The sequence below is a fragment of the Gavia stellata genome, chromosome 1, assembly GCF_030936135.1.
Source record: "Gavia stellata isolate bGavSte3 chromosome 1, bGavSte3.hap2, whole genome shotgun sequence".
In the NCBI taxonomy this organism is placed as follows: domain Eukaryota; kingdom Metazoa; phylum Chordata; class Aves; order Gaviiformes; family Gaviidae; genus Gavia; species Gavia stellata.
Genome location: NC_082594.1, coordinates 99,283,469 through 99,307,900, shown reverse-complemented (window position 1 = coordinate 99,307,900; position 24,432 = coordinate 99,283,469). Strand labels below are relative to the sequence as shown.

General features: G+C 39.2%; 1 protein-coding gene across 2 annotated transcripts in view; it reads right to left on the bottom strand.

The window, feature by feature from the left end:
* DSCAM (DS cell adhesion molecule) overlaps positions 1-24,432 on the bottom strand; it is a 410,765-nt gene that overhangs the window by 75,585 nt on the left and 310,748 nt on the right. For both annotated transcript variants that reach the window (XM_059818552.1, XM_059818562.1), the window contains 4 exons: positions 17,664-17,904; positions 15,852-15,998; positions 13,934-14,089; positions 5,431-5,564 (listed from right to left, as the gene is read on the bottom strand). In XM_059818552.1, the coding sequence (XP_059674535.1) occupies positions 5,431-5,564; positions 13,934-14,089; positions 15,852-15,998; positions 17,664-17,904 (678 nt within the window). The remainder of the gene's footprint in view (positions 1-5,430; positions 5,565-13,933; positions 14,090-15,851; positions 15,999-17,663; positions 17,905-24,432) is intronic.

Sequence of the window (24,432 nt, the reverse complement as noted above, 5' to 3'; positions counted from 1 at the left end):
AACGACCTGAGAGACAGAACAAGAATGCACTGTCAGCAAGTTTGTGAATGGCCTGAAATTGGGGGGTAATAGTTTATATGCTGGAGAGCAGGGCTGTTGTTCAGGAGGACCTAGACAGGTTGGAGAAATGGGGTGACCGGCACCTCATGAACTTCAAAAAGACCAAATACAAACCCCTGCATCTGGGATAGAATAACCCCGTGCACTAGTACAGCCTTGTCCAAGAGGCAGGTCTGCAGAAAAGCAGGTCTGGTATTAGCAACTCTACATTCATAAAAGTGTAGCCAGCAGGCCCAGGGAGGTGATCCTTCCCCCCTACTCCTCACTTGTGAGACTGCATCTAAGTACTCTGTCCAGCCTTGGGCTCTCCAGTACAAAAAAACCATGGACATACTGAAGGAAGTACAGGACAGGGCTGTCAGGGGATAGTCAGGAGGCTGGAGCACAGTGCAGCCTAACAGGACAGGCTGAGCCAGCTATGTCTGTCAGCCTTAAGAAGAGAAGGCTCAGGAGAGACTTTATTGCTATCTACATATACTTCATCAGATATACTTAATCAGATGATACAGAGAAGATGGAGCCAAGTTCTTTTTGAAGCTGCAGGGTGGGAAAAGTATCGACATGGGAAATTCTGATCAACTGATCAACTAGGGGAAAAAAATTACCACAAGACCATGGTCAAATATTGGAACTGGGGCTCAGAGGGACTGTGGGATTTCTGTGCATGAAAGTATTCAAGACTTCACTAGACATATCCCTGAGCAACTAGATGCAATCAAACTTGCTTTGAGAAGGGGGGTGGACTAGGTGACCTCCAGAGGAACCTTCCAACCTAAATCCTATTATTCTATGGAAGTTTAAAAATGGAAATCCAGTTGGCCAAAATATGTATACAAAAACGGAAACCAAACACTGGCAGAGCTAATGTGCAACCCTCTGAGAAAAAGAAACACATTGGATTGCCACCAAGATGTTTCCTAAGTTAGACGGGGAAAAGTCTCCAATAAAACTCCTATGACATTGTAAGCCATTGGCAGCATTGTGTCTTTCACATCTGAACACTTTCTATGCACAGTTGCCCAAACAAGTTCTGCTTTTAGCTTTCACTATCAGGAAATCAGAGAGCAATAGCGAGGTCATCTTATTCCACATCTTAATATGAGTGGAATGAAGACAAGAACCAACTGACAATGTCCTGAAAAGGAAAATCACTGAGAAGGAGAGCGGTGTCCATTTATTATCCTTTTGTAGTGCAGTTCCACTTACATGACTCCTTTCCATTAATCTCCAGGCATCCCATGGAGAAAGCAGAAGACCGATGCACAATTTAATGAACTGCTTTGTTGGAAACAGCAGGGTAAGTCTGAAGTCTGTTTAATATGTTTGCTCCTATTAGTGAATGACTGTCCACCAGATCACCCCCAACAAAACCCCAACACCAACAACAAAATTAACGACTGCACTTTTCTAATCAGCAAAGCAAAATGATTTTAATATATGTATTTCTGATTGAGTGATGCCGTACTGTTTGTTGACACCCAAATGATATAGTTGGTCTATATATCTTCAGCTCTTAACCATTCTCTGCTTTCCCTGTCAGTTCTAATGCTTTCTCACCCATTCCTGCACCAGGAAATCCTGCTTCTTAATCTTCGTTCTCCTGCCTTCTTTCTGCATTGCTTTTTACCTGTTCTGAGATTACAGTTTCCCAGGCTGGCTAGCCATTGCATGCTTTGTGACACAATGACCTTTCCCGGGCACTTCCTGTCGTCTAAATATTATTTCATGTAATCCCATTGATTCCTCCTTATGTAGTGTACTGACCTGAACGCATCAAGAAGTTGGTGGAGTTTTTTTCAGAAATCACTTAAATCTTACTTTCTCTTGCTCTTTTAAAAGCCCTGGCAATACACACCTACAACCCAAGGCAGCAAGTGCAGAAGCAGCCACCTAAAGCAGCTCAGCCCACAGCCAGGTAGGAGCCGCACCACCCTGGCTTCTTTGCTAGGATTCAAACCATATGCAATGTCTATGGCACCACTGGGAAAACCTACAGTGACGGGAAGGGATGGCAGCCTGTGCTGCAGCTAATAGCGCTGCCTGTTGCTTCACTGAGGTCTGGGCAGAATGAGCGTGATGAGCGTCCTGCCGGTATGCTGGGCAAAAGCACACTTAGAAGGAAGCTGGCCAACATGGGCCATTACAGCTGGTCTTGAGAAGCTAGCTCCTACAAGGAGTCAAGTGGGGTCAAGAACTTTGGGAATGTGGGTTGCCAGTTAACACAGGGGGTAATTATTTTAACTTAAATACTGGTATGTTTGGTTTCTTATACTTGAAGAATGAAGGACCCATTAAGTCTTATTTACATATTTTTTTCTATATTTGTAGAATAAAAAAGAGAAAGTTCTGCCTAATAATGTCCATACAATAATATAGACACAACAATTAAACAGTATGGCATTGGATCCTTGGTTGCCCTTTATCTTGGCTAAAGAATAGATTGCAGTGGAGAATAATTTTTATTTTTCACACATCAATCATATTTGTGGCTTGAAACATCCCAGGCAAATACTGTCCTTAGGACTCAAAATATTTAAAAAGGAAATGTCTGCACCCTTCTGTACAGGGGCAGAAGAAGTTTTAACAGCTTCTGTCCTTGCAAAGCAAACTGAACTGTGCAAAAGGCAGCAAATCTTAATCTTCTAATATCTTGGGGTCATATGAGGGTTGTGCTTTGTAACAAAAATGTGCACAACACGACCAACAGAGTTAATTTGTTTTCCTGTTGGTGACTTAAACACCAAAGCAGTGTTCTTGCGTAAAGCACTACCTTGTTAGCCTAAGTGTCTAAAGTATACTGTATTGACTTGTTCTCAGCATGCACATACTGCTTGTAAAATGCAATCTGCAAAGAATATAGCCTTCCCCTAAGTTTACATTTACCACTGTCCTTTTCTCTTTCTCCTCACTAATGCTTAAAAACTGAGTTTGCCTTTCTGCTTAAATGGCAGACTTTTAGCAAAGTTATTTTGTGACCAGGGCTTTGACTGAAGGAAGAAGTCTGTTCAGGAAGTTTTGATGGCTCTATACCTCCAACTACAGCGCTTGCTACTTACAGTGGCGGAAGAGATGATAAAGACATAGGTATTCTATTTATTCCCCTCCTCACCCTAATTTAAAACCACTTTCTCTGTCAACTACTTGTCTCTGCCAACAGTGAATCATACAAGAACTTCCTTGGGCTATACAGACTGTATCTGCACAGGAGTGTTAGCATTCGAGCACCTCTGCAGCAGACTTGTTTCACTGCAAAGCTAGCTCTGAATAAAATAACTTTTTATTTCACAATCCTTTTAAGGATGAAAGATAACAAAGCATATTGTTAGAAGTAAAGCTGGGGCAGCGTGTCCTATATTAAATGTGTCCTGAGGTCTTGCACTTATTTAAAGGTGTCCAGACTGGCTTCTGGAAACTGACAGCTGGGTGTGATCACTGCCTCACTTGCCACACAGGAATCATACAGAAGACCTGCTCTGTAAGCCACAACTCATGCTGATCTGCAAAACACTAGTGAGAAGTGGTACAGGGACTGTCCTCATAGATACATATTGTACATATATATATACACATATGTGTATGTACATATATATTTTCATATGTACACACACACACCCCACCCCCTTCATGCAGGTAACAACAGGAAAACTATACATGTACACGTTAACAATTAACAGAAAACACAAACACCTCCAAGTGCCTCTACCATGGGGTAAGGTATACAGTGATACTCTCACATCATGTCATAATGAACACCACGAAAATACAGCCAAGACCAGCAAAAAGAGTAACTATTCTTGTCACTGTCCATGACTGAGGTACTCCAAAAGGTAACCATACAATAAGCAGTCTTAAAAACATAACTTTGTATACGAGAGAACTGTGTATTAGAGAAAAAAAATTTTAGCCGAGGATGTTTATCTTCCTACTGATGTAAACATACAAAAAATTGTTGCTAGCAAAGTCTCAGGAAGGAACACTGCATCTTTGTGCACGGTAAGTAACTGGCGAGAGCCACCAGCACCACCTGGTGTTCTCTCCAAACCCCCAGAGAAGCGCTTGGTCCCCACTCGGACCACAGCCCTAACAGCAAGGTCCAGTTCTGTAAACTCCCACCGCTTTAACCCACTGTGTGCCATAGAAATGTACGAACCATGACGCAAAAACCTCTGGCTGTTTTACGTGTAAACGGTATGCTCAAGATAGTTTGGTTTGCATGGCTACAATTATTAAATTAATGGAGTTGGGAGTCAGTAGACCCAAACCATAAATGAAACAAAGATGTCCAACCCTTAGCTTTGGATGTGACTAATAAAGTCTGCTTATAGTCGGATGTATCAGTTTAAGCATAGCCATCAATGGACATGTGTGTTTTGCCCTCTCTCCCCTTGAGTACCTACAGAATTAGTTCACTTGCTGGAAGAGTGGGCTGGGTGAGGCTGTATCTGCCCACAGGGTCCCATTCAGACATACCCTCAGGCCTTCCTCTCTCTCAGCCAGCTTCGAACACAAGCCTGAGGCACTTTCAGAGATTTCTCTGTCAAACTCTTTCTACTTCTGGAACAATATTTTCCTCGTCCATTAAACTAAGATTACATTTTGCAACTTGCAATGCTACCTTTGATGGGGAGTTCTGCTTAAAAACTAAATCAAAACCTTGGATAAAAACTAAATAAGTACTTTTTCAATGCCTATTAAAATACACATGCATGGGTATTTACAAAGAGCAATTGGCCCTTATGTTTAAAGATAGCTGGATTCCTTTGTGACTCAGAGAGAGAAAGATACTTGATATTCAATTCCATTTTTCTCTTATCACTTTCCCAGCAAGTTATAGCATGTTGACCTAGAGTGGGCGAATAGTCCAGGCACAAATAAGTTTATTCTCAAGCAAATATCTTCATTCATAAGTCATTATACTCCTTCACACATGAATACCCAAGCCAGACGGCAGGAACTTACATGAAAACAGAAGTCAGATTCAGCAGTTGGGTATATAAATACATGCCTCCAGCTACAACAGGGCTCTACATAGCTTGCAGTCAGTCCTGTAAAAGGTCACTGAGTAAATTCTAAAAAAACCCATGCTTTAAAAGATACTCCACTTCAGCTGTGAGTTTTGACATGATTTGTAAGTCAGTACTCTGCAATAAGTTTTAAGTACTGTAAAAGTTCTACAGGTGTGAAAAACCAAAACCATGGGGTTTCAGTCACCCCATAACCTCAGGATCCCCCTTCACCCTTGCTAAGGGGAAAGACAAATGGCAGGAAAGGAAGTGGCAAAGCAAACATCAAGCACTGAGCACCCGCAGATGCACAATTTCAGCCTCACGAGTCAGTGCTGCCTTTCTGTGGTCGCCCTGTGGAACTTACTGTGGGGTAAGGGTGTGAGCAGAAGACGGTGTATTTCCGAATGATGCCGTTCAGCTTGAGGGGAGGGAGCCAGGACACGAAGACTGTGGAGGCTGAAGCTGCAGCTGCTTTAACACCAGCGGGAGGACCTGGAACTGGAAAAACATGATGTGTTAGAGTGGCCCAAGGCAGGCACTCAGTCATCCTAGCGTAATGGAGGAGCAAAAAGGAAAAGCGGAGCGTGCCGCTTTGGTAACTCTGCCCCTGTGGACCAAGGTGGATGCCCTGTGTTAGGAAGCAGCCTCGTCGGTGCTGCCCACGCCAGAGGAGAGGGTTTGGAGGGCTGTGCCCCCATCTCTAAGAGGGGAGAGGCTCTGCTTCAGAGGGCCTGGAGGCAGAAGTTGCCTCTCATGGTTAAAATTTTGTGAAGTATCACCCCCAGCCTGCATGCTTGAAAATATGTTGGCTGTGGCCAGTGAAAATTGCCAAAACCCATGTTGTTATAAATTGTCAATTTTGGAGACATAACTTATGTGAAATGATTATTCGCTGTGTAAATAACACAGTAGAGCTGTGAATTTAATGAAGTGGAGAGAAAATGAGCTGCAGTCCCATGCAGTTAGCACTGCCTGACGTGACCCAGGTCTAGCTAGTGGCGTGATGTGTGAGCAGACATATAGCCACACAGTCTCCTTTCCCCCAGCCTTGCCCTCAGCAGCTCAGACCTCTATCTGGAACTGCAGGATGTGAACACATATCTATTTCTTTAATTACAGCAGCTATCTATATAAGCCATCAAAAACTGTCACAGAAAAACAGAAAAAAAAACCCCTCTCTAAAACCACATGGAAAAAACTTCAGATAGGAAATGTTAAAATCTTGCTAGATAATCCTAACTGTATCTCTTTGCACGCTTGCATTCTGAGAAAGACTTTAATTTCATGAGCATATGTTATTTTACAAACACATGTTACACTGTACAATGTTCTCCAACTTTGGAAACACTCTTATACTAATGTGAAAAAATTCTTGCATGCTAGAATATCATATTACACATAAGCTGGTACTTAAGCAAAATAGCAAGGGCTACAATTAACATTAGAATAAATTGTTTTAAAGTTTCCTGAAAAAACCCCCACCTCTTTAGTCAACAGGAAATTATTTTAAAATAATTTTAAAACTGTAAAAATAAATAGTTTGAAATTTATTTTTAATACTGCATGTGGAGAATATTCATATTAAATTATTAAAATAGATACGTTGTACTGGAAATTACTACATCTGGTATTAAAGACAAAATGAAACATTTTGGTGGGCTCTGTTCTTAGCAGAACTTTTAGTTCATGAAGAATCTAATATTTTTTTCTAATTTCAAGCAAAACAACCAAAATTTTAGAATTTCCAGAAAAATTGCCATTCCAATGCTTGATCAGCTTTCTTTACTTTCACAGAAAACAGTTATTATGCAATACAAATGGAAAAAACCTTGTCCAGAACACTGATCTTCACAGTTGGATCCTTAATCTTGGTTCTACCTCATTTAAGTAAGTAGATATTATGGTGGTAAAAAAATGTGCCTATAAAGAGAAGCCAGACAGCCTGGGGTCTAAATTTGCTTAGCTTTGCGGCTAGCTACTTCAGGTTGTAAAAACCATATAAGGAGAACTTCAATTCTATATCTGTACAGGCACTACTGGAAGATGTAAGAAAACTGTCAGATAGGCACCACTCAGTGCAACATTTCTGAATATGCATTTTCTATTTATAGTGTGTTGAGAAAGCTAATAAAGCATCAAGTGAGAATGTCATGATTATAATTGCATGCAAACCCAGCCCCTCGCTGCAAAGGGGCTAATTCAGTTAGCAGTTCTATCCAATGCAGAGTAAATATTGATGCTTGACAGCATTCAACTTGTTATTTATACCCAGCTCATTAGAAATGCTATTTGCTCCCGCTGCTGAAAAGTGAAAGCTAGCTCTCCAGGGTAATTACTTAACCCACGGGAGGATTCCTTTACGGTTAGTAATGTTTTCTGGAAATCACTGCAAATAGATGTATGAGGTTAAAGTAATTTATTGTTAAATTAGGGTGTGATCTATAGGGACAGGTTCTGATGGTAATTGGTCATGGCTGTCAACTGCTGAGGGATTAACTCAAAATTCATCTAGCATTTTCCAGTCAATGGACATACGTGGAAAATATTACTTGTCATGGGACTGCTGTATTTCTGTCTAGTATACAGACCAGCAGAAAGAGGGGCTAGAAAGAAAGTCAGGAAGTCATATAGTCAAATTTCTGAAGCTTTTCTAATACAAAGACCTCTCTGCCTCGTTGTGGAGGGGCTGGAATCAGGCAACAGTTTTTGCAGTGGTGCCAAAATTATTCTGAATGTTCATTTATTACTCCTCTTTTCGTCTTTGTTTGCTGGGTTGTGCATGTGGAAATGACTGTGCGTGGGGAAGTGTTTACATTTCCTTAGCAAGAATTCTGCAGTCTGTCATCTGATGCCTTACAGACCACCACTGTCCTCTGTCGAGAGGGCTAAGTCATTGCTCAAATTCATCCCCTGGATCTAAACAACATTATTATGAGTTAGCTCAGCATTAACTGAAACATTTGTTACTACACATGGGTTCCTTGAGTCTCTGAAGAAGTTGTAGTTTCTTTTTTCCACGGTCACCAGGGGTAAAATAATGGTAAGAAGCCAGAAGACAACCAGGGCTGAGCACAGAGAAACCGAGGACTGCTTCTACCCAACTTTACAACCTTCCAGGGAGCAGATTTGGCAAATTTAAGATCAAAGATGGCCTCATTCTCCAGCTAGCAAGGCTTTGAAAGACACAGAAATAGCATGCTGCTTTCATGTGGAGGAGAACACTTTGTATTCTTGACAGCGCAAGTGAAATGCTAATGCAGAGAAGGCAATTATACTGATACGACTAGTCCGGGAAACAGCATTTAGATGTGCCAGATAATGGGGAGGAGCTCCAGGAACTTTCTCATTCCCCTTTTCATAAGCAGAGAGATTATCACCATTTTTCTTCACAGTACTGAACAGCAGGGAGGCAAATGCACAGAGCACAGTGCATTTAAGAGCTATACTACCAATATATCAGAAAACTGAACCCTGCTCCATAACAGATTTTTAATTCTGCACCACACAAGACTATCTTATTGACTGTTATATTTATGAAAAGCAAAACAAAGTAAACTCCTGACTGCTGCTGGTAGTGCCTTTGTTCATGTAGATATCCCACCTACAATTTAGACCTATGCTAGACAAAATAGATTCACATGTGCTGTCCACCCCTTATTCACTCTGAACTGGCCTCATATTAATCACACCATTTCTATCAAATCCTGCTAGTTTTACAAAGGGAACATTTAGTATTCTGTACCTTTTTTTGTTTGTCAAATAGATAAAATTGGAGATCTCTGACAATAGAAAAAATGCATTAAGGGGTCAAGGGCAAGTTTCCATCATAGCGCCCAGGTGATGAACTGCACAGCCATCCTCACCAGCTGAACGAGCCTAAGCAGAGCTCTGCTCCAAAGAGTACTGAATGTACACTTCGTTGGATTTATGCTTATTAATTTTAGAATAAATATAAAGCTTTGTCAGATGGTATCTGTACATCTGTCTCTCTCACGCCGATTGCCTGGAAGCTTGGTGTCCAGAGAGAGAAAGGAGAGAAGGAAAATCCCTCTGGATTCAGGCAGTGTCTTACAATGAGGATGGCCAAGGGGTTTAGTGTTATTCCTCCTTCCTCCCTGCAGCTAGTCCCTGCTGCTCCCTTGCTGCAGCTTTCCCCCTGGTCTGAACGCCGACCTCAGTGGCAGAGGAGGGCTGGAAGGACAGCACTGCTCCACTGAGCAAAGTCTTCTGTGGTATACGAACAGCTTTCTGTCCGTAAGAATGCATTTTATCAAAAGAAACTGATACGAGAGAGAAACATGCATCCTCCTGCACCACAGAAACCCCAGAAGCAACCTCTGCCAGACACTCAGTAAAAAGCAGGGTAGAGGACAAAATCACAATGAATTCTTAAAAGCTGGGCATTTCTGTTTGACTTATTTCTCTGCCAGGAAGAACTTCTAGAAGAGCAGTTTCTTTTTCTGAAGGCTAATGGAGAAAAAAAGCTAGACAAAACCCATAAATATGATCACATTGAAAGGAAAGCCAAGTTGCCAATTTCAGGAAGCTTTCCATGGGAGGGGGCTCTGGGGGCCATGTCCTCTGCTGGCCAGTTCTGCCCAAGGTCAGAGGCACTGCTGCTGGCCGAGGTGCTGTGTCATGTGTTGGGCATGTATGGGGAGCAAATTCATTGTCTCAATGACAGTTTTCTCATATTGCATTTGCAGTGCAGAAACCGAGAGGGAATTTGTCAACCCCCCATTGCTACAAAGTGGAGTAGCTTTTGAAACTGTACTTTGAACACAGCAAGGAAGAGAATTTGAAGAACTACTTTAATTTTTAATGATTTAGGAAATTAAGTCCTCAGGTGAAGAGGACAATGAGCTCATTAGAAACTGTAAAGTGGAAAGGGTAGGGGACAAAACCACAATGAATTCTTAAAAATTGGGCATTTCTGCTTGGCTGCCAGGGAGAACTTCAAGAAGAGCAGTTTCTTTTTCTGAAGGCTAATGGAGGAAAAAGAAGCTAGACAAAACCCATAAATGCGATCACATTAAAAAGAAAGCTCATTTCCTATTATTTGCTAGAGCTGTTCCCATTTCCTAAACTGATCCGCAGCGGTGTCTGACCTCTGGTGTCTAAAATCAGTATCAAACATTACAAGAAATCAAAGCATCAACTCATTTCATCCAGGCTGACTGCTTCACTCACTGAGTTACTCTTATTTTGTTATACTGGAGATTTCAAGCCTGCTAGAGAAATTTTGGCCTGACGTGTCTAGCTGAACACCAACAGAGAAGTCACAGGAGGCTATGATCTGCCTTTCAACAGAAGTAGTGGAGCAGTGGAACACGCTGCACCATTGATTTTACAAAGAAAAGTTTCTCCTAATGCAAAAGAAATGAAAAAAGAAAAGAAATTAATGGTGTGATACGGCCTCATAATAATAATGATGTGGAGGGCTTGGCAGCCACTTAAAAATATCTCAGATATACAGATTTTATTAGAGGAGGGTGGAATATTTTGTGTCTTCATTTTAGTCAGAGGTGGTCTGGGAGCAGAGATATAAGGTTTCCAGATCTAAGCTCTGTTAAGATTGCAATTATTTGCAATTCACATGCTGAGAGAGTGTGCAATCTAACTTTAGGGCAGGGTCTTTTAGGTGCACTGAAATTAGTCCTACTGAATAATCCTTTACAGGAGCCTCTTTTCCTCAGAAAATTAGAGAAGAAATGTCTGTTCTTTCTGAGGAATGAGGCACCTGTTGGATACATATAGTTTGGCAATGTGAATGCTCTTTTCCCATTTAACTTCCACAGCCTTAAGGATGTTTTGACCCGGGACTTTAGTTTGGCTTATGTTTAACTGCAGCCCTTTATGTATTCCACTCTAAACCTTTACTGTCTTTAATAAAAAGTTGTGAAGCTGAAGCAAAACAGGAAATAATTGTATTTTCTGGAAACACCTTTCAGTTTTGTTTTCTGGACAAAAGATTTAATGAGTGGAACCACTGCGAGGCATCAGAAAACATCTGAAAAGATTAGTCATGCAGCCTCAGGGTGAATTATTGCTGAACTGCCAGGAGGATTAAAGATGAGAGGTGAACCTTTGCACTGCAGCCAAACTTGGTCAGAGTCTATGTGCTTCCCACATCTGATCTGATCTGATCTCAGAAAGGGCGAGAGCAAAAGAACCACCAGGAATTAGGGAGAAGCAAACTAAGAAGAGGTAGGTTAAGGAAAAAAAATAAAAATAAAAAAAAATTGGGGCTTCCAGTGTTTCAGAATTGTTGCAAACTGGAGACAGGTCACAGGAGATGGACGGGTATATGTGTTGGGAGAGGGAGCAATGGGCACAGTAACCCTTCAGACAGGAAATACTGCTATAAAGCAGCAAGTTATCCATCGCTCTCCCTGGCAAGCAGGGACAAGGGAAGTACTCAACCCACTTTGCAGCAAAAGAGATTGCATTATGGTGGATCCTTAACTGGTACAGGATACTTAGGGAGGCTATGGAGTCCTCACCACTTCAAATTTTGGAGAAAAGGTTAGTAAATATCAGCGATGGCTGAGATGTCTCTCTTTAGGGCAGAGGAATGATCTTGGGGAAATATCAGCAACCTTTCAGGAGCAGTACACCATGTTTTTGTTGTGCGCAGTGAGAGACAGAGTTACTGCTGGCACCACTTCTGCCATCTGATCAATTCCAAAAGCTGAAGGAACCTCACACAGAGACAAGATGTTATCTGCACCCAGACAAGTTTTGGTAACTTGCAGCTCCCATCAAGTTTTTAACTCAACAGAAACCAGCGCACGGCATTCCCAAACAGCCGTTGTGACTTCTCCGGCATATGTGCTGACCCAGGAGCCAGGGGTTGTCTCCACAGGTTGGCTTTTCAGGGGTTTCTGGAAGATTGCTCCTTACTGTCCCTGACATTGGACTGGATGGCCAATTTGACACATAGGCGGCAGGCTGCAATGTTGCTCAAAGGCATAGACCAGCAAGCACATTCTTGCTGTCCTCAGGGGTGCTCTGACATGAACTGTATCTCCCTGAGACCAGCCTGTCCCTAGGGTCCTGGAGCAGTGTGGGTCAATTCCCCTGTCTGCTAGTGGCTTAAGTCCCAGCCCGAAGGCTCTGGGGTGAGAGCCTTTGTGTTCAGAGTATATTCAGGGAAAAGTTGCCATGCTGGGATCTACCTGACAAAAAGTAACTTGAAAATGCAGCAGGTGATCTTACAGTTCTCTTAATTTTTAGATTTTTCTTTGAAACAAAACCATCTATCTCCAAGCACTGGGTGTCTCAAGAGCATCTGACTCAGGACTTAGGTGCTCCAAAGTAGTTGTTAAAGGACTTTAGGGTGGGATCAGAATGACCTAACATTCAGTGTTTAAGACACACAAGTCTATAGCTGAGCAAATTGTTCTTGACAGTTTCAGACTAGGTGTGGTACCTTGAGACAGTTTTAAACAGAGCCATTATTGCAAGCTGATGCAGGATCTTGGAGATTCCTACATCTAGCAAGTCTAGGAAGTAGATCTACATTAACCAACATTGCTATATGCCTAAATTTCCTCACATTTCTCAGCTGTAAGACATTCACTTACTATTTTTGCTGTTAATTCAACTTTGATGAAAGTAATGGAAAGTATTAAGCACACAAAAATAGAACAAGAAACAAATAACTCATTTGATGATGTAAGAGAAAATTTTAGAAGTCCAATTTTCATTTATGCTGCATCCCCTGGATACAACTACAGTTGGGGCCAGGTGACCTTAAAATGTATGTAAATTTTAGAATGAGTCCCTTAATATTTTATTGGAAAAAATTAATAATATTTCTCAAGTCATTTTTTTTACTGGCAAAATACTGCCAAACATTCATCAAGTCAGTTAATCTACTGAACCTACTCTCTTGGCACTTTTGTAAATCTCACTACAAATAAAAAGATTGACAAATATATTCATATATTCATGAATGACCAGTGAATGGGATAAGTAATAAAGAATAATCCATTGACTAATTTCCTTGAAAAAACATTGCATAACTCACATGAGAATTTACCAATCAAACATTATTCAAGTAACTTCATTGCTAGGACTGTGTGCTTTTTTATTTCTGCCAAAAAATTCTTGATCCAGATTTTCAAAAGTGTTGAGGGATCTAAAGATGCATTTGTACATCTCATGGGGTTTTCAAGGCATTAAAGAGATTAGGGACAAAACTCACCCTGAATTTGAAATTCTAGTCCTTGAGAAATAGATCAGTCTGTGGCATCCTACTGAGGCAACCTGAAGTGATTTCCATAGTTAAAGTTACAAGAAAGTGATTATGAAATCTCATGTGTGTGTGTGCGTGTATGTGTGTGATTAAAAGTTTCTTAAACTTTCAGCATTAGAACTTAAATTTTCCGTGCTTTAGTCTATGAACAAAGGCAAGAGATTTCTGTTCTTCATTTTGCTTTTGAAGGAAGAGGTGTTTAGAGGATTTTTTTTTCTTTATATTCTGAAAAAAATCTTCTTAGAAGATCATCCCAGAATAGTCTCTTCTCTTTTCCCCATTTTCAACCACTTTGAAAGAATTAACTCAAACCCTCTCAAAATTTTCAAGTAAGATCCTGAAGTATTTTTAAAAAAAAAAAATATACAAACTTGCTCAGATCATTATGTTATCTACAAACTTCTGGCTCACCTGAACTGGAGTCTTGGAAACAGTCAGATTGTTTTCAAAGCTGTCGGCACATACTCCTCTTCATGTACTCCTAACTCAAGACCTCTAGATAGAAATCTCACTCTGCATGTTTGTGTACAATATTTGCACTATTTTGAAAGCCTGAGACATACAAACATTTTGTGGAAGTGGGAATGGAAAATGTTTTACGTCTTACCATCTTCTTTAGTCCGGGTGAAAATTTGTTCACTTCTCACTCCATCTCCAGCTCGTGTAAAAGCCAACACCTGAATGCTGTAGTTCGTGTATTTTTCCAGGCCATCAAGCTCTAGTGATGGCTGTGTAGTAGTGACATTCTTTATCTCTCCTAGCTCTATGGAATAAAAAGGAAATTGAGTTATTGGCAAGTTCAGTCTTTTCCCAGCTATTGATACCTACTGTGGAAATCTTGGGGATTAAAGAGTGTACCAAAGAAGTAATGCTTCATTATTATAAAATAGCAATGAATTATAATAAATTAAAATAAATTCCTTCATGTCCTGACTTCTTACCATTCAAAGCAGACCCAGTTTTCATTTTCAAACTGTTTTTTGCAATTTTTTTAAATACAAGGAAGAGAATTGAAAATGTCTACAAGTAATAGGATTTTTCATAAAGAATAGATAACAAGAAGAGATTATTGCAAAATATTCCCTAAAGCAAAAATGAGAAAGTCAGTTATCTTCATAAAGATTTTTTGGTTTTGAGAAAAAACATTTCTCATAGGGAAAAACAAAAAAAAAGGCTCCTTTATTTTAAAATATGTAGCAGGTACTGCTGCAAAGCACTTGATGGGACTAATACCAGCTAACAATAGATTTAAACAAAGTAAAATCAGATTTACTTGCAGAAAGATGATGCACTTCATACGAATCTTTTTTGCAGCAAGCTAAGAAGTACAACCCGTATGGCAAAAAAGCTTTAAACATATTTAGGGCAGAAAATAAAGCTGAACAAATGAAGAAAATCTAGTTTTAAGCACTGCATGAACATCATCTTTTTTCATCATGTTGTAGGACGTTACATAGGAGCTTAGACATACACTGACAATATTCACATAAGATCTGATCCAAAGACTACAGGCATCACTGAAAACATTTACTCTTATGTCCATCATGTCTACATTTTTATGTATGCTTCTCATATATTTTTAATCTTTATTTTTAAATGTACAAAGGAATTGGTTTATTTCCAAATATTTTTGACTCTAACATTACCAGCAGTAACAATGGGCATCTGAGTTACATTTCCACTCCAAGTTCCCCTTGCCACGCTAACAGGGGCGAGGATTTGCAAGATAGTTGCATATTAGAGTGAACTATGATCCTGATGGATGAATGCAAAAAAAAGGAGACAGTCCGTTGCCCTACAGCTGTGAAAATTCAGCAGGGCAAATAGGAATAAAGGCATGTGCATCTCAAACCTACTAATATTTAATCTATAAGAAAGGACCATACATAGAATTATCATCATGTGATAAATTGCAGATTAGTAAAGTATCTCATTTCTCCTTTGATCATTTCGCTCATTCTCTGCTCAGGAGTCTGTTTCCCTAGGAATTATGCCAAGAGTACAAAACATAAGCGCAACAGAAGAGGCTGGCATGAAAATAACAAGACTTTTCCAAAAATGTTTCCTTCTTTCGCCCTCAGCTGTGGAGGTGAAATGCATCCTGTAAAAAAATAAGCAATAACTTCTCCAGTAGGCAACTAGCTAAGCAAGCAGATAACCAACCAAACTAAACTAAACTAAAGGATTGGGCAGGTTATGTTCTAGGTTCATATCATTATTCTTTATAAAACAGACCTGCTGGACATTGTAACTGAGATGAAATTTGCTCATGTCATTTTGGGTACTATGGCAGGTCTATGGAGTATTGCAAACACACAGTAGAAGGCTTCCCCGAGACCCCCTCCAGGAAGCTTTGCAATGCCTGCTACTCTGTTAAAGCTCTATGTAAAATGGCCTCCTTCACAGGTAGATGAAGCTTTCTGTAAACCAAAGAGAAAAGGAAGTACAATGCCTTCACAGCAGAGAGTAAATGATATAAAGGCCACATATGGCTTGTTACTTGGTGATAGCTTGATTTCTCTCACCTCCGTCCAAGAGATTGGCCCAGTAGATAACCCTGAATCCTTGCAGAATCCCATTCAGGGTTTCTTTCGCCAGTGTTGACCAAGAAATAGAGATTGTTTCTGGTGATGTGGCAGTGGCTTGAACGTTCCCTGGAGGGCAACTGGGCACTGAAATAAGATATTCACCATTTTTAACTCGATGAATACAACTCAATGTTTACCCTTCGGCTACCCTTTCAGTTTTCATTGCTATCCCACCACCCGTTATTTAATTAGCAGTCACACACTGTTAACAATGCAAAACCTTTATTCTTATTACAATCCACATGTTTCTGCAAGTGCAGCTGGTTTCCCTGGAATGGCTTTTGATGTACTGCTTCCACACTTGCTGATTGGTCTTTTAAAAGGTTTTTTGTCGCTTCTGTTGAAAGATTAATGTGTCCTAGTGCTGAAATATGCAGAATATTCTGTAAGCAATTTAAACATATTTTTTAAAGTTTGCAGCCAAATTGCCATCTTTCTGGAAAATTCTAATGTCCCTTTAAAATTGGTGGTGGGGGAAAGCGGGTACTTCTTTAAAAAATACTGGAAAAAATGTTCATAAAATATTTTCACTGACATTTAGAAAAATTGAAAAAAGTCAGCCAAATCTAAGGCATTTGCTGTTGACCATTTAGTGTCAAAGCAATACAGCAGTCTTAGTATTTGGCATTGCTTTTAAAGATCATGACGTCTTTAATTCTGAGGGGGACCCAAAATTAAGTAATTACAAAAAAAACCCCACGTTGCCAGGAAAAGTAAGCATGCTGGATTCTGAATTTAAAAATACTATTTATTATAATACAAAATATATGCATGTATGAGTATACTCACTTCTGAGGTCCTGCAGTGATCTGTCTAGGCCTAGAAACTTTTAGAGTAAATGAAAAACACCAGCCTTCCATGAAGTGCATGCCTCAAAATCTGTAGCTCCTGAGAATTTTAGATGTGTGCTACTCCATTTCCCCCATGTAAAAAGTCAGATTCCTAGCTGGCACTGACTTCAGTACACTGAAGCCAATTTACAGTAGCTGAAAATCTGACCTACACTATCCTTTAGGATTATTATTTGTTTTTCTACTCCTCTAAAATATTGAGCTTCTTTTTGGGTATGGAATCATTCTCTTTTTCCACTAGAGGACTCTCTCTCATTGTTTGAGAAGTACTTTTTATGCAGTTTGAAAAAAAAAAAATCTAAATTGTTCCTTGGATTAGACAGGTTGAATTTTGTCTGAAATAACAATGTTTTTTCTCTCATTAGTTTGGATATCCTTGAAAAAAACACACATCTCTCTTTATGCTGACAAGATAAAGCATTGTGCAGTACAGGAGCTCTAGATTTCACAGCCAATTCATTTGAAAACAAACGAAAGCCAACAAAATCAACAGTGGCACTTCACCTTTCAGAGTTTTACTTCTTAGCATCTCAAAACTATGATGAGATCATTATGAAGCTATGATGCAATCACAAAATTTGCAAATATGTAAACACCAGAGCAGCAGGCTTCTTAATGAAAGCTATAGTCTTAGTCAATATCATTCACAGCAGAATATATCACATTAGTAGAGTTATGTTTATTTACCTGGATGATTCTGCATCTCTTACAATGAAAATTGTACATGCTCATTGGCCAGTCCCTTCCCATCCAGCTGTCTACTGTATCTAACACCAGTAAAATCTGGTCTTTTATTACTCCCACTATAATAATCACTAACCAAGCAATAAATGTAAGAAGGTAAAAAGAAATAAAGAAATAATAAATGTCCCATTATAGCTGTTTGCCTAGGACCTACCATCCTCAAGAGTCGTGGTGATGATTTCCTGAGAAGAAGGTCCTATTCCAGCCCGGTTACAAGCCTGGACTACCATGCCATACTGGGTGAATTTTTTTAGGTTATTCAGCGTATAAACTTCACTGTCCCCAGTGGTATCGATACTGATGATGTTGAACTGGAAATTGCCCCCTGCACTGTACTCCCGATAACCTATCTGGTATCCACGAATAATTCCATTTTGCAAGTGCTTCTTTGGAGCCTAAACAGAAAATGAAAGATTACACATTAAGTACATGTTTCCAAAGTCCAGTTGTTCCCCTTAAAATTTTTGAAATATACACAAAGTCAACATTATTTTCCTACTGAATGCAAGTCTATTTCTAGGTAGCAATTCAAAAATACTCCCTGCACATGAAGTAGTAAATTTTTACCATGATATATAAATTTCAGGTGGAGTTTCTTTTAATTTGTGCATTCCTGTGCTAAAAGAAAGACCTTTAAATGGTTCATACACAGAACAATCTGATAAGGAGATATTCTTGAGTTAGAATTTGAATTTATAATGTTTTGTTCTCTTATCAGGTGAATCAATCACAGTTGAGTTGATAAAGATATATTTCCCTTACGGGCCTACCATTCACTACTAATTGTGTTTTTGCCAGAAGCCTCTACCATTCACTCACTAAATCTTTAGTAAGGCATTTACTGATCTGTTGAAGGCAGTCACATAAGTTTATTCAGCTAGATGCATTAGGAAAATTTTATGTTGTGCTTTGAAATATGCTTCTGTTCATTCAATGTGTAGTGTGGAAAGATGATAAGATAATGAGTGCTGAAGGCAATAATGAATTGGAAAGCAGGGATTTGCATACTGAATAGCTACTAAACCAAGGTGTACAATATCTGGCATTCAAGAATATGGATAGTACAAAATGGTTGGCCATAATTATGTACCCTATTTCCCAGTCACGGTGCAAGATTTCCTGTACCTGACTAGTGGAAATAATTTCTGTACTCTGCAATATAAAATGTAGTCTAGAGTAAAACAAAGATTGGCAACTCAGAGAAAAAGCCTGTTATTGATGGAAATACCTATTAAAATTCCATTTAAATAGTACTGGACTGATTTCAATGTGTGATAAGGTTCCTGTCTGATTTTCTATGTATATGAGGTATAATTAATATAAACATTTTAAAGCACAGATTATAATTCATCGACAAAATCCTCCAAACCTCTTTCAAATTCCCACCAGATACCCACGAGCTCAAATGTTCCACTGACCCATTAAAAAGCTCTTTGTGACACAGTTTATCACCAATGAGTTAAACCAGCAGAGGCAGCAATTTCTGTTATTACTATATCCCATTAAATCTACTGAGGAAGACTTTCTCAAGAAAAATACTCTTCTGCCACCCACAGGACCTGTCTGTTTCAGTGAGTTTGTAGTCCACTGGACTACTACTGGACTACAGTCTCACTGGAGCTAATAAAACCAGCGTGGGTTTTGCCTTTCATCCACTACCAACAAAACATTGCTCTGCAAAAACCAGCACCCTCTCTGTATTTAAAATGTATCACTGGATGGATCTGACTGACTGAATTATCTCTTCAGATGCCTTAGTTTTTTGCTCCCTGCTGCCTTCAGAAACAGAAACAAAACTCGAAATGAGGATATAATTTCCACTGTAGTACTTCAGTTCGTCTGGTACCAAAGCTCTCTGCAAGTGTGGTGCTGTCCGTTCAGATGTAGATGACTAAATTAGGAGATTCAGGTTTTGGGCACTTTGTAAAGCACACTGCAGGGGTTAGAACTGTCTTTTTTGGAATCTAAGAGTATAATTGTTTCCGGTTTGAATATTTCTGTGGTTTGTGGTCAAAAAACCCCAAACTTCTTTAGAAACATGTAGGTCTTTTATTATCAAAATACTTTGTTTGCAAGTGCATTACCTATCCTGGACAATTGCATGGCTTCATGATCTTTAAATGATTGCAAAAGGTGGGTTTTTTTAAGCTGGACTGTGGGGTGGAAACTAAGGTCAGGTTTCTTTTGTTTGAGATTCAGATATCTCCATAAGATAAAGCTGTTTCATTCTATCTGAGAAGAAAATAACTTTATCACATTTAAGTGATTAAATACTTCAGGGTAAATAGTTTCATTAGTTGAAGGATTTAAAATTCTGTTACTTGCCATAGCATTTTGCATAGCTCATACATTTTTATAGGCATCGTCAGCATTGATGAGAAGGGGCAAAAAAACTGAACTAAGATAATCTAAATATTTCAAATTGACTAAAAGACAAACAATTTGGATAAAACACCAGACAACTCAAACAAGTGTTATTACAGGGAGGACTGCTTTCAGACAATGTTGCAGGTCACTGTCTCTTTTCTAAATGTGTATCAGTGTGGAGGCACCAGTTTAATCATGTCAAGACAACAGTTCTCTCCGTCCGTGTTGGATTCCATCACAGTTTGGCAAACCCTCAACAGTCTGCATGGAGATTTCTTGTCTCAAACATTAACGTGCACACTGTTGCACATCTCAAGATCTAAAGCCTCTCCTAGTTAAAGGCTGCCAATGGAACATTCCCATGAGTCACCATAGGTGGCTTTTGAACAAAAGTTGTTGCCATAAACACACATGGCACATTGAAATCACAAGCAACATGCATAAAACACACACACCGCATAATGTAGTGCATTTATTGTTTTGTGAATGGCATACAGTACCTACTGCCACATACAGCACACATTAAGATGCTGTATGCATGTACACTATATATCATAAGGCATGCACTGTATACCAAGAAAAAAGTGAGCATTAACCTTGTACATAATAGATTACAGAAGCATATAGCACTTATACTGGAACACATATATCATACTGTAAAACAGATGGAAAATAATGATAAAATTGAATCATACATTTACTATGCATTGAAATGTTCTCAAAGCAAAGCTATAGCCAGGATAGCCTCTTCCCCAGGAATTCTGCAATTATATACTTTCTCATTTTGAATTGGAATAAAATGGCAAATTTTGCAGGTTTTGTGAAACATCTTTATAACTGTTTTAGGTCAAGGGAATTTTTTCTTGAAATAAAATATCAACTTTTTACTAGTTCTGGTTTTTTCACTTGGAAATATTAAAACATAAAACAAGCTCAAAGTCACTTCAGAACAAAGCATTGAAATAAATGTTCTGCTCCACAAAACTTCAAATGTTCCTTGTTAGTACTATCTAAATACTTCATTTTAGATTGACTTTTTGCACATATAAATCATATCTGATATATACACCTTCTTGTGTATAGACACATTTTTTTTGGTAGAAAATTCAGTGAAGCAACATTTGTCCATGACTAAGTGTTCATGAGGAAAAGTATTAACCTTGTCAGTAGTTGTAGAACATTATGAAAAAGTAAGTTTTGGTTCATGAACTTACTGCTTATCTCCTAAGTTCCAATATTGGTAAAATAGGGTATCAATGACTTTTGTGAAGTATGACATTTTATAGTTGTGTGCACGTGTATATGCATAAAGAACAGAAGGAATATTTCCCATGCCTAAATTTAATGGGTTCATTTACCTTGTAAAGTACTACAAGAAAAAATAATTAATATTTTCACACTCTTTTCTAAATGAGAATTCCTGTTTCATTCCCATTGTCTCTGCACCCTTTTAAACTACCAAAAAATGCTGAGTATTATTTAAAAATTCAATCTGAAAGCTGGTGTTCTATGTGGACACATAGAAATGGGATTAAATAGATCACAGACCTATAAAACTTTGCTTAACTAGGATTTTCTAATAGTGGCCTAAAAGAAACTTTAAAGGAACATTAATGACTGTAGCAAGCTGCAGAAACAGAACTTAATACAAGATGAAAGATAATAGCTGTGTTATTCTCTGCTTCTTTTGCTGTTATTGCCACTGTCTGTATTTAAATGAGGTTTGCCAACTTTAAATAAAACTATGGTTCTCAACACAATCCCTTTTGTATGATGCAATCATAGGTTTTCATGGCAAAAGCTCCACATGCCTCCAAAATAAAAATGACCAGGTTATTACTGAGTTTATTTTCTTCCGTTTTTGCCTCCATGACAATATAGGATTGATCTCATAGGGTATTTCTTTATTCTTAAGTACTTTGTATTGCACAATGCCATGAGTGCCTTCTGCACAGCAGTGCATCGTAGGAACACACCCAAAAGTCAGGATTCGGCATGGGACTGAACTACAGTATGTCTTGTGGGACCATCTTAAAGAACCTTGTTGAATAATGGACTAAAACTGCTCTGGCCAGGAGAAAACTGCAGTAATTCAAGGGAAGTGAATAGCTCACTCCTGGTTTGGGACTTCTTAATTTGGGGGACTTCTTAATCAGCTGTTACAAATTGTCATTCAGGAAATAATTCTTCCAGTAAAGTTAGGACTATGCAAGCACTAACCTTTCAGGAAGGCAGCTCAGTGACTTCACCTTTGTCAGCAAAGGAGCTTCGAGGTCAAGGAAAACAATTAAGTTTCAGCTATATCCAGCACCACAGAGAAATTTAGCACCCATCAGATGAGCTAACCTACCAGCAGATAAAGAAATGACTGCAAATCAAGGCACAGAGTTTTCAAGCTGAGCACACAGGAGCTTGACACCACAAAGATCACACTGAGCAGAATTTCAGTGAAGTGCCAGTGGTGCCTTTTGCTGTCCATCCTTTCATAGGCAGACCTCCAGAGTTTCTGCCGCTTGCAAAACAGCATCTCATGGGGTCCTGTGGCACGATGGGGCCATAGGCTACCTCCGGCTAGAGCCAGCAGTGCCTTACTAGCACTTTGCTAGAGGACATGCTACCAGGAGCATCTCACTGCCACAGTGCCTCTTGTGCTGCTTGACCACATCAGATACTGCTGATCAATAAATTAGAAGATTTAACAGATTTAACAGAGACTGGGTCTATGGGAATGATATCTTGAAGTTTCACAGGAGACTGGGTATTCATTGGAGACTGGGTGTGCAGTCTGGCAGCGCAGTCCACAGCAAACTTCAAATGTCTAGACAGCATCTGCACAGTACGTGGCACCAGGTTCACCTGGGGGTGCACAGTTCTGGGAGAATGGACCCACCTTTCCTGGTCTGGATATATGCTGCATGGGTACAAGCAGCCACTTCCAAGGTCACAGGTAGCTCACACCTTAAAGTCACTTCAGTTGTGAAAAACCATCTCTACACTCAGCTCACGAGACTTGCCAGGACAATGGAGTATATATTCAATACATGGTTTGTTTCTGTGACTATTTTGTTATCTTAGATACTGATCATTACTCGACAAGTATTCACAAATTAAATTCCAAACATGATCTTGAGAATACAATTCCAACTACTATTTTGACATGCTTCTATTCCCCAGACAATACCTAGAGATCAGGACTGTAAGTTGCACCCGAAGTGGCCTGGAAGTACAAATAGAACCATATTTTAGATGATGTTATTGAAATGTAAGTGTGGAAATTTTTTTGTCCTGTAGCTGCCTGCACATATCCGCATCTATAAAATTTAATGGCAAATCTTCAGAATTGCAAATGGCAGCTATAAACTCCAGCAGTGAACCAATGGTGCCTATCTTGTCTTGTTGCTTTTGAAAATATCCCCCAAAGTGAACTTTAAAAAAGCACACAAAGCCTTTCAATGTGCCTACCCATGCATCCATAAAAACAAGTTCATGCATAGAAGTTTGGAGGTTATAGTTGACTAGATCCGATGGCAATCACACTTCTTGAGTGCTTTAAAAAGAAACGACCCATTAAGCTTTTACTTCCGTTGTTGAGAATCACTGTACACTCTGCATTGCTTCAATAGCTACTTCCTTTGCTCTACCAAGTGTGTGCTGCGTTTAAATCCATGCTTCATGAGTGCCTTTTATAAATACATGGTTGTGTTTCCTGGCAACCACCAGGTAAGCCTGTGGCTAGTGACCACAAGCCTTTGGTTTTTGGAAACCATTTGATGAAAACTAACACTGATATAAGTTTAAGATGTGGACAAGGTCCAAGAATCAGCACTGTATTTGTGACCTGCGCATAAGAGGTCTGATAAAGAGTACTGCTTTTGAAGCTTAATACTGAAATGTCTCATCAAAACAGAATTTTTAATCCACCATTTTTAAACCACCATTGAACTACAAAAAAAAAATCTTGACAGCTGAGCTCTCTCTGTACTAGTTGGACATCTCAGTAGTTATATGTCCACCTGCACTGTACAGAGATCGTGCACTATAGAAACCTGTTTTTTCAGGAACCAACTCAAAGCTAACACAGGATTGTGCTGGTTATTTATTGTATAAAAAAATAATAAAAAAAAATAAGCAGCCCACAGTTATTTACATGGTTAATAAGCAGCAGCTCACTGTTACTATCCTGACTTGGTCCATATCATGGTGCAAAATAGATATTATCCACATTTGCAGGAGTAATTAACATCACTATAGAAATTAATGACTATTATGCCACCATTCTGCTCCAGCACTTAATACTACATGTTTCAGAATCTTAAATACACAGAATTATCAATACAATTTGGAAACTGCCATTCATATTGAGATTACACTACTGTAATTAGATAGCTTTATTCTGTCCACTACAATGTACAAGCAGTATATAGCACAAAACCATTTAAAACATGGTTTAAGTACCTCTGATATCATACTGAGAGCATTTAAAACATTCTGTGGTTGTCAAAACACTGGGCAAAAACTAGAAAAAATGAATTGAGTCACAAGATATGCCAGATTTT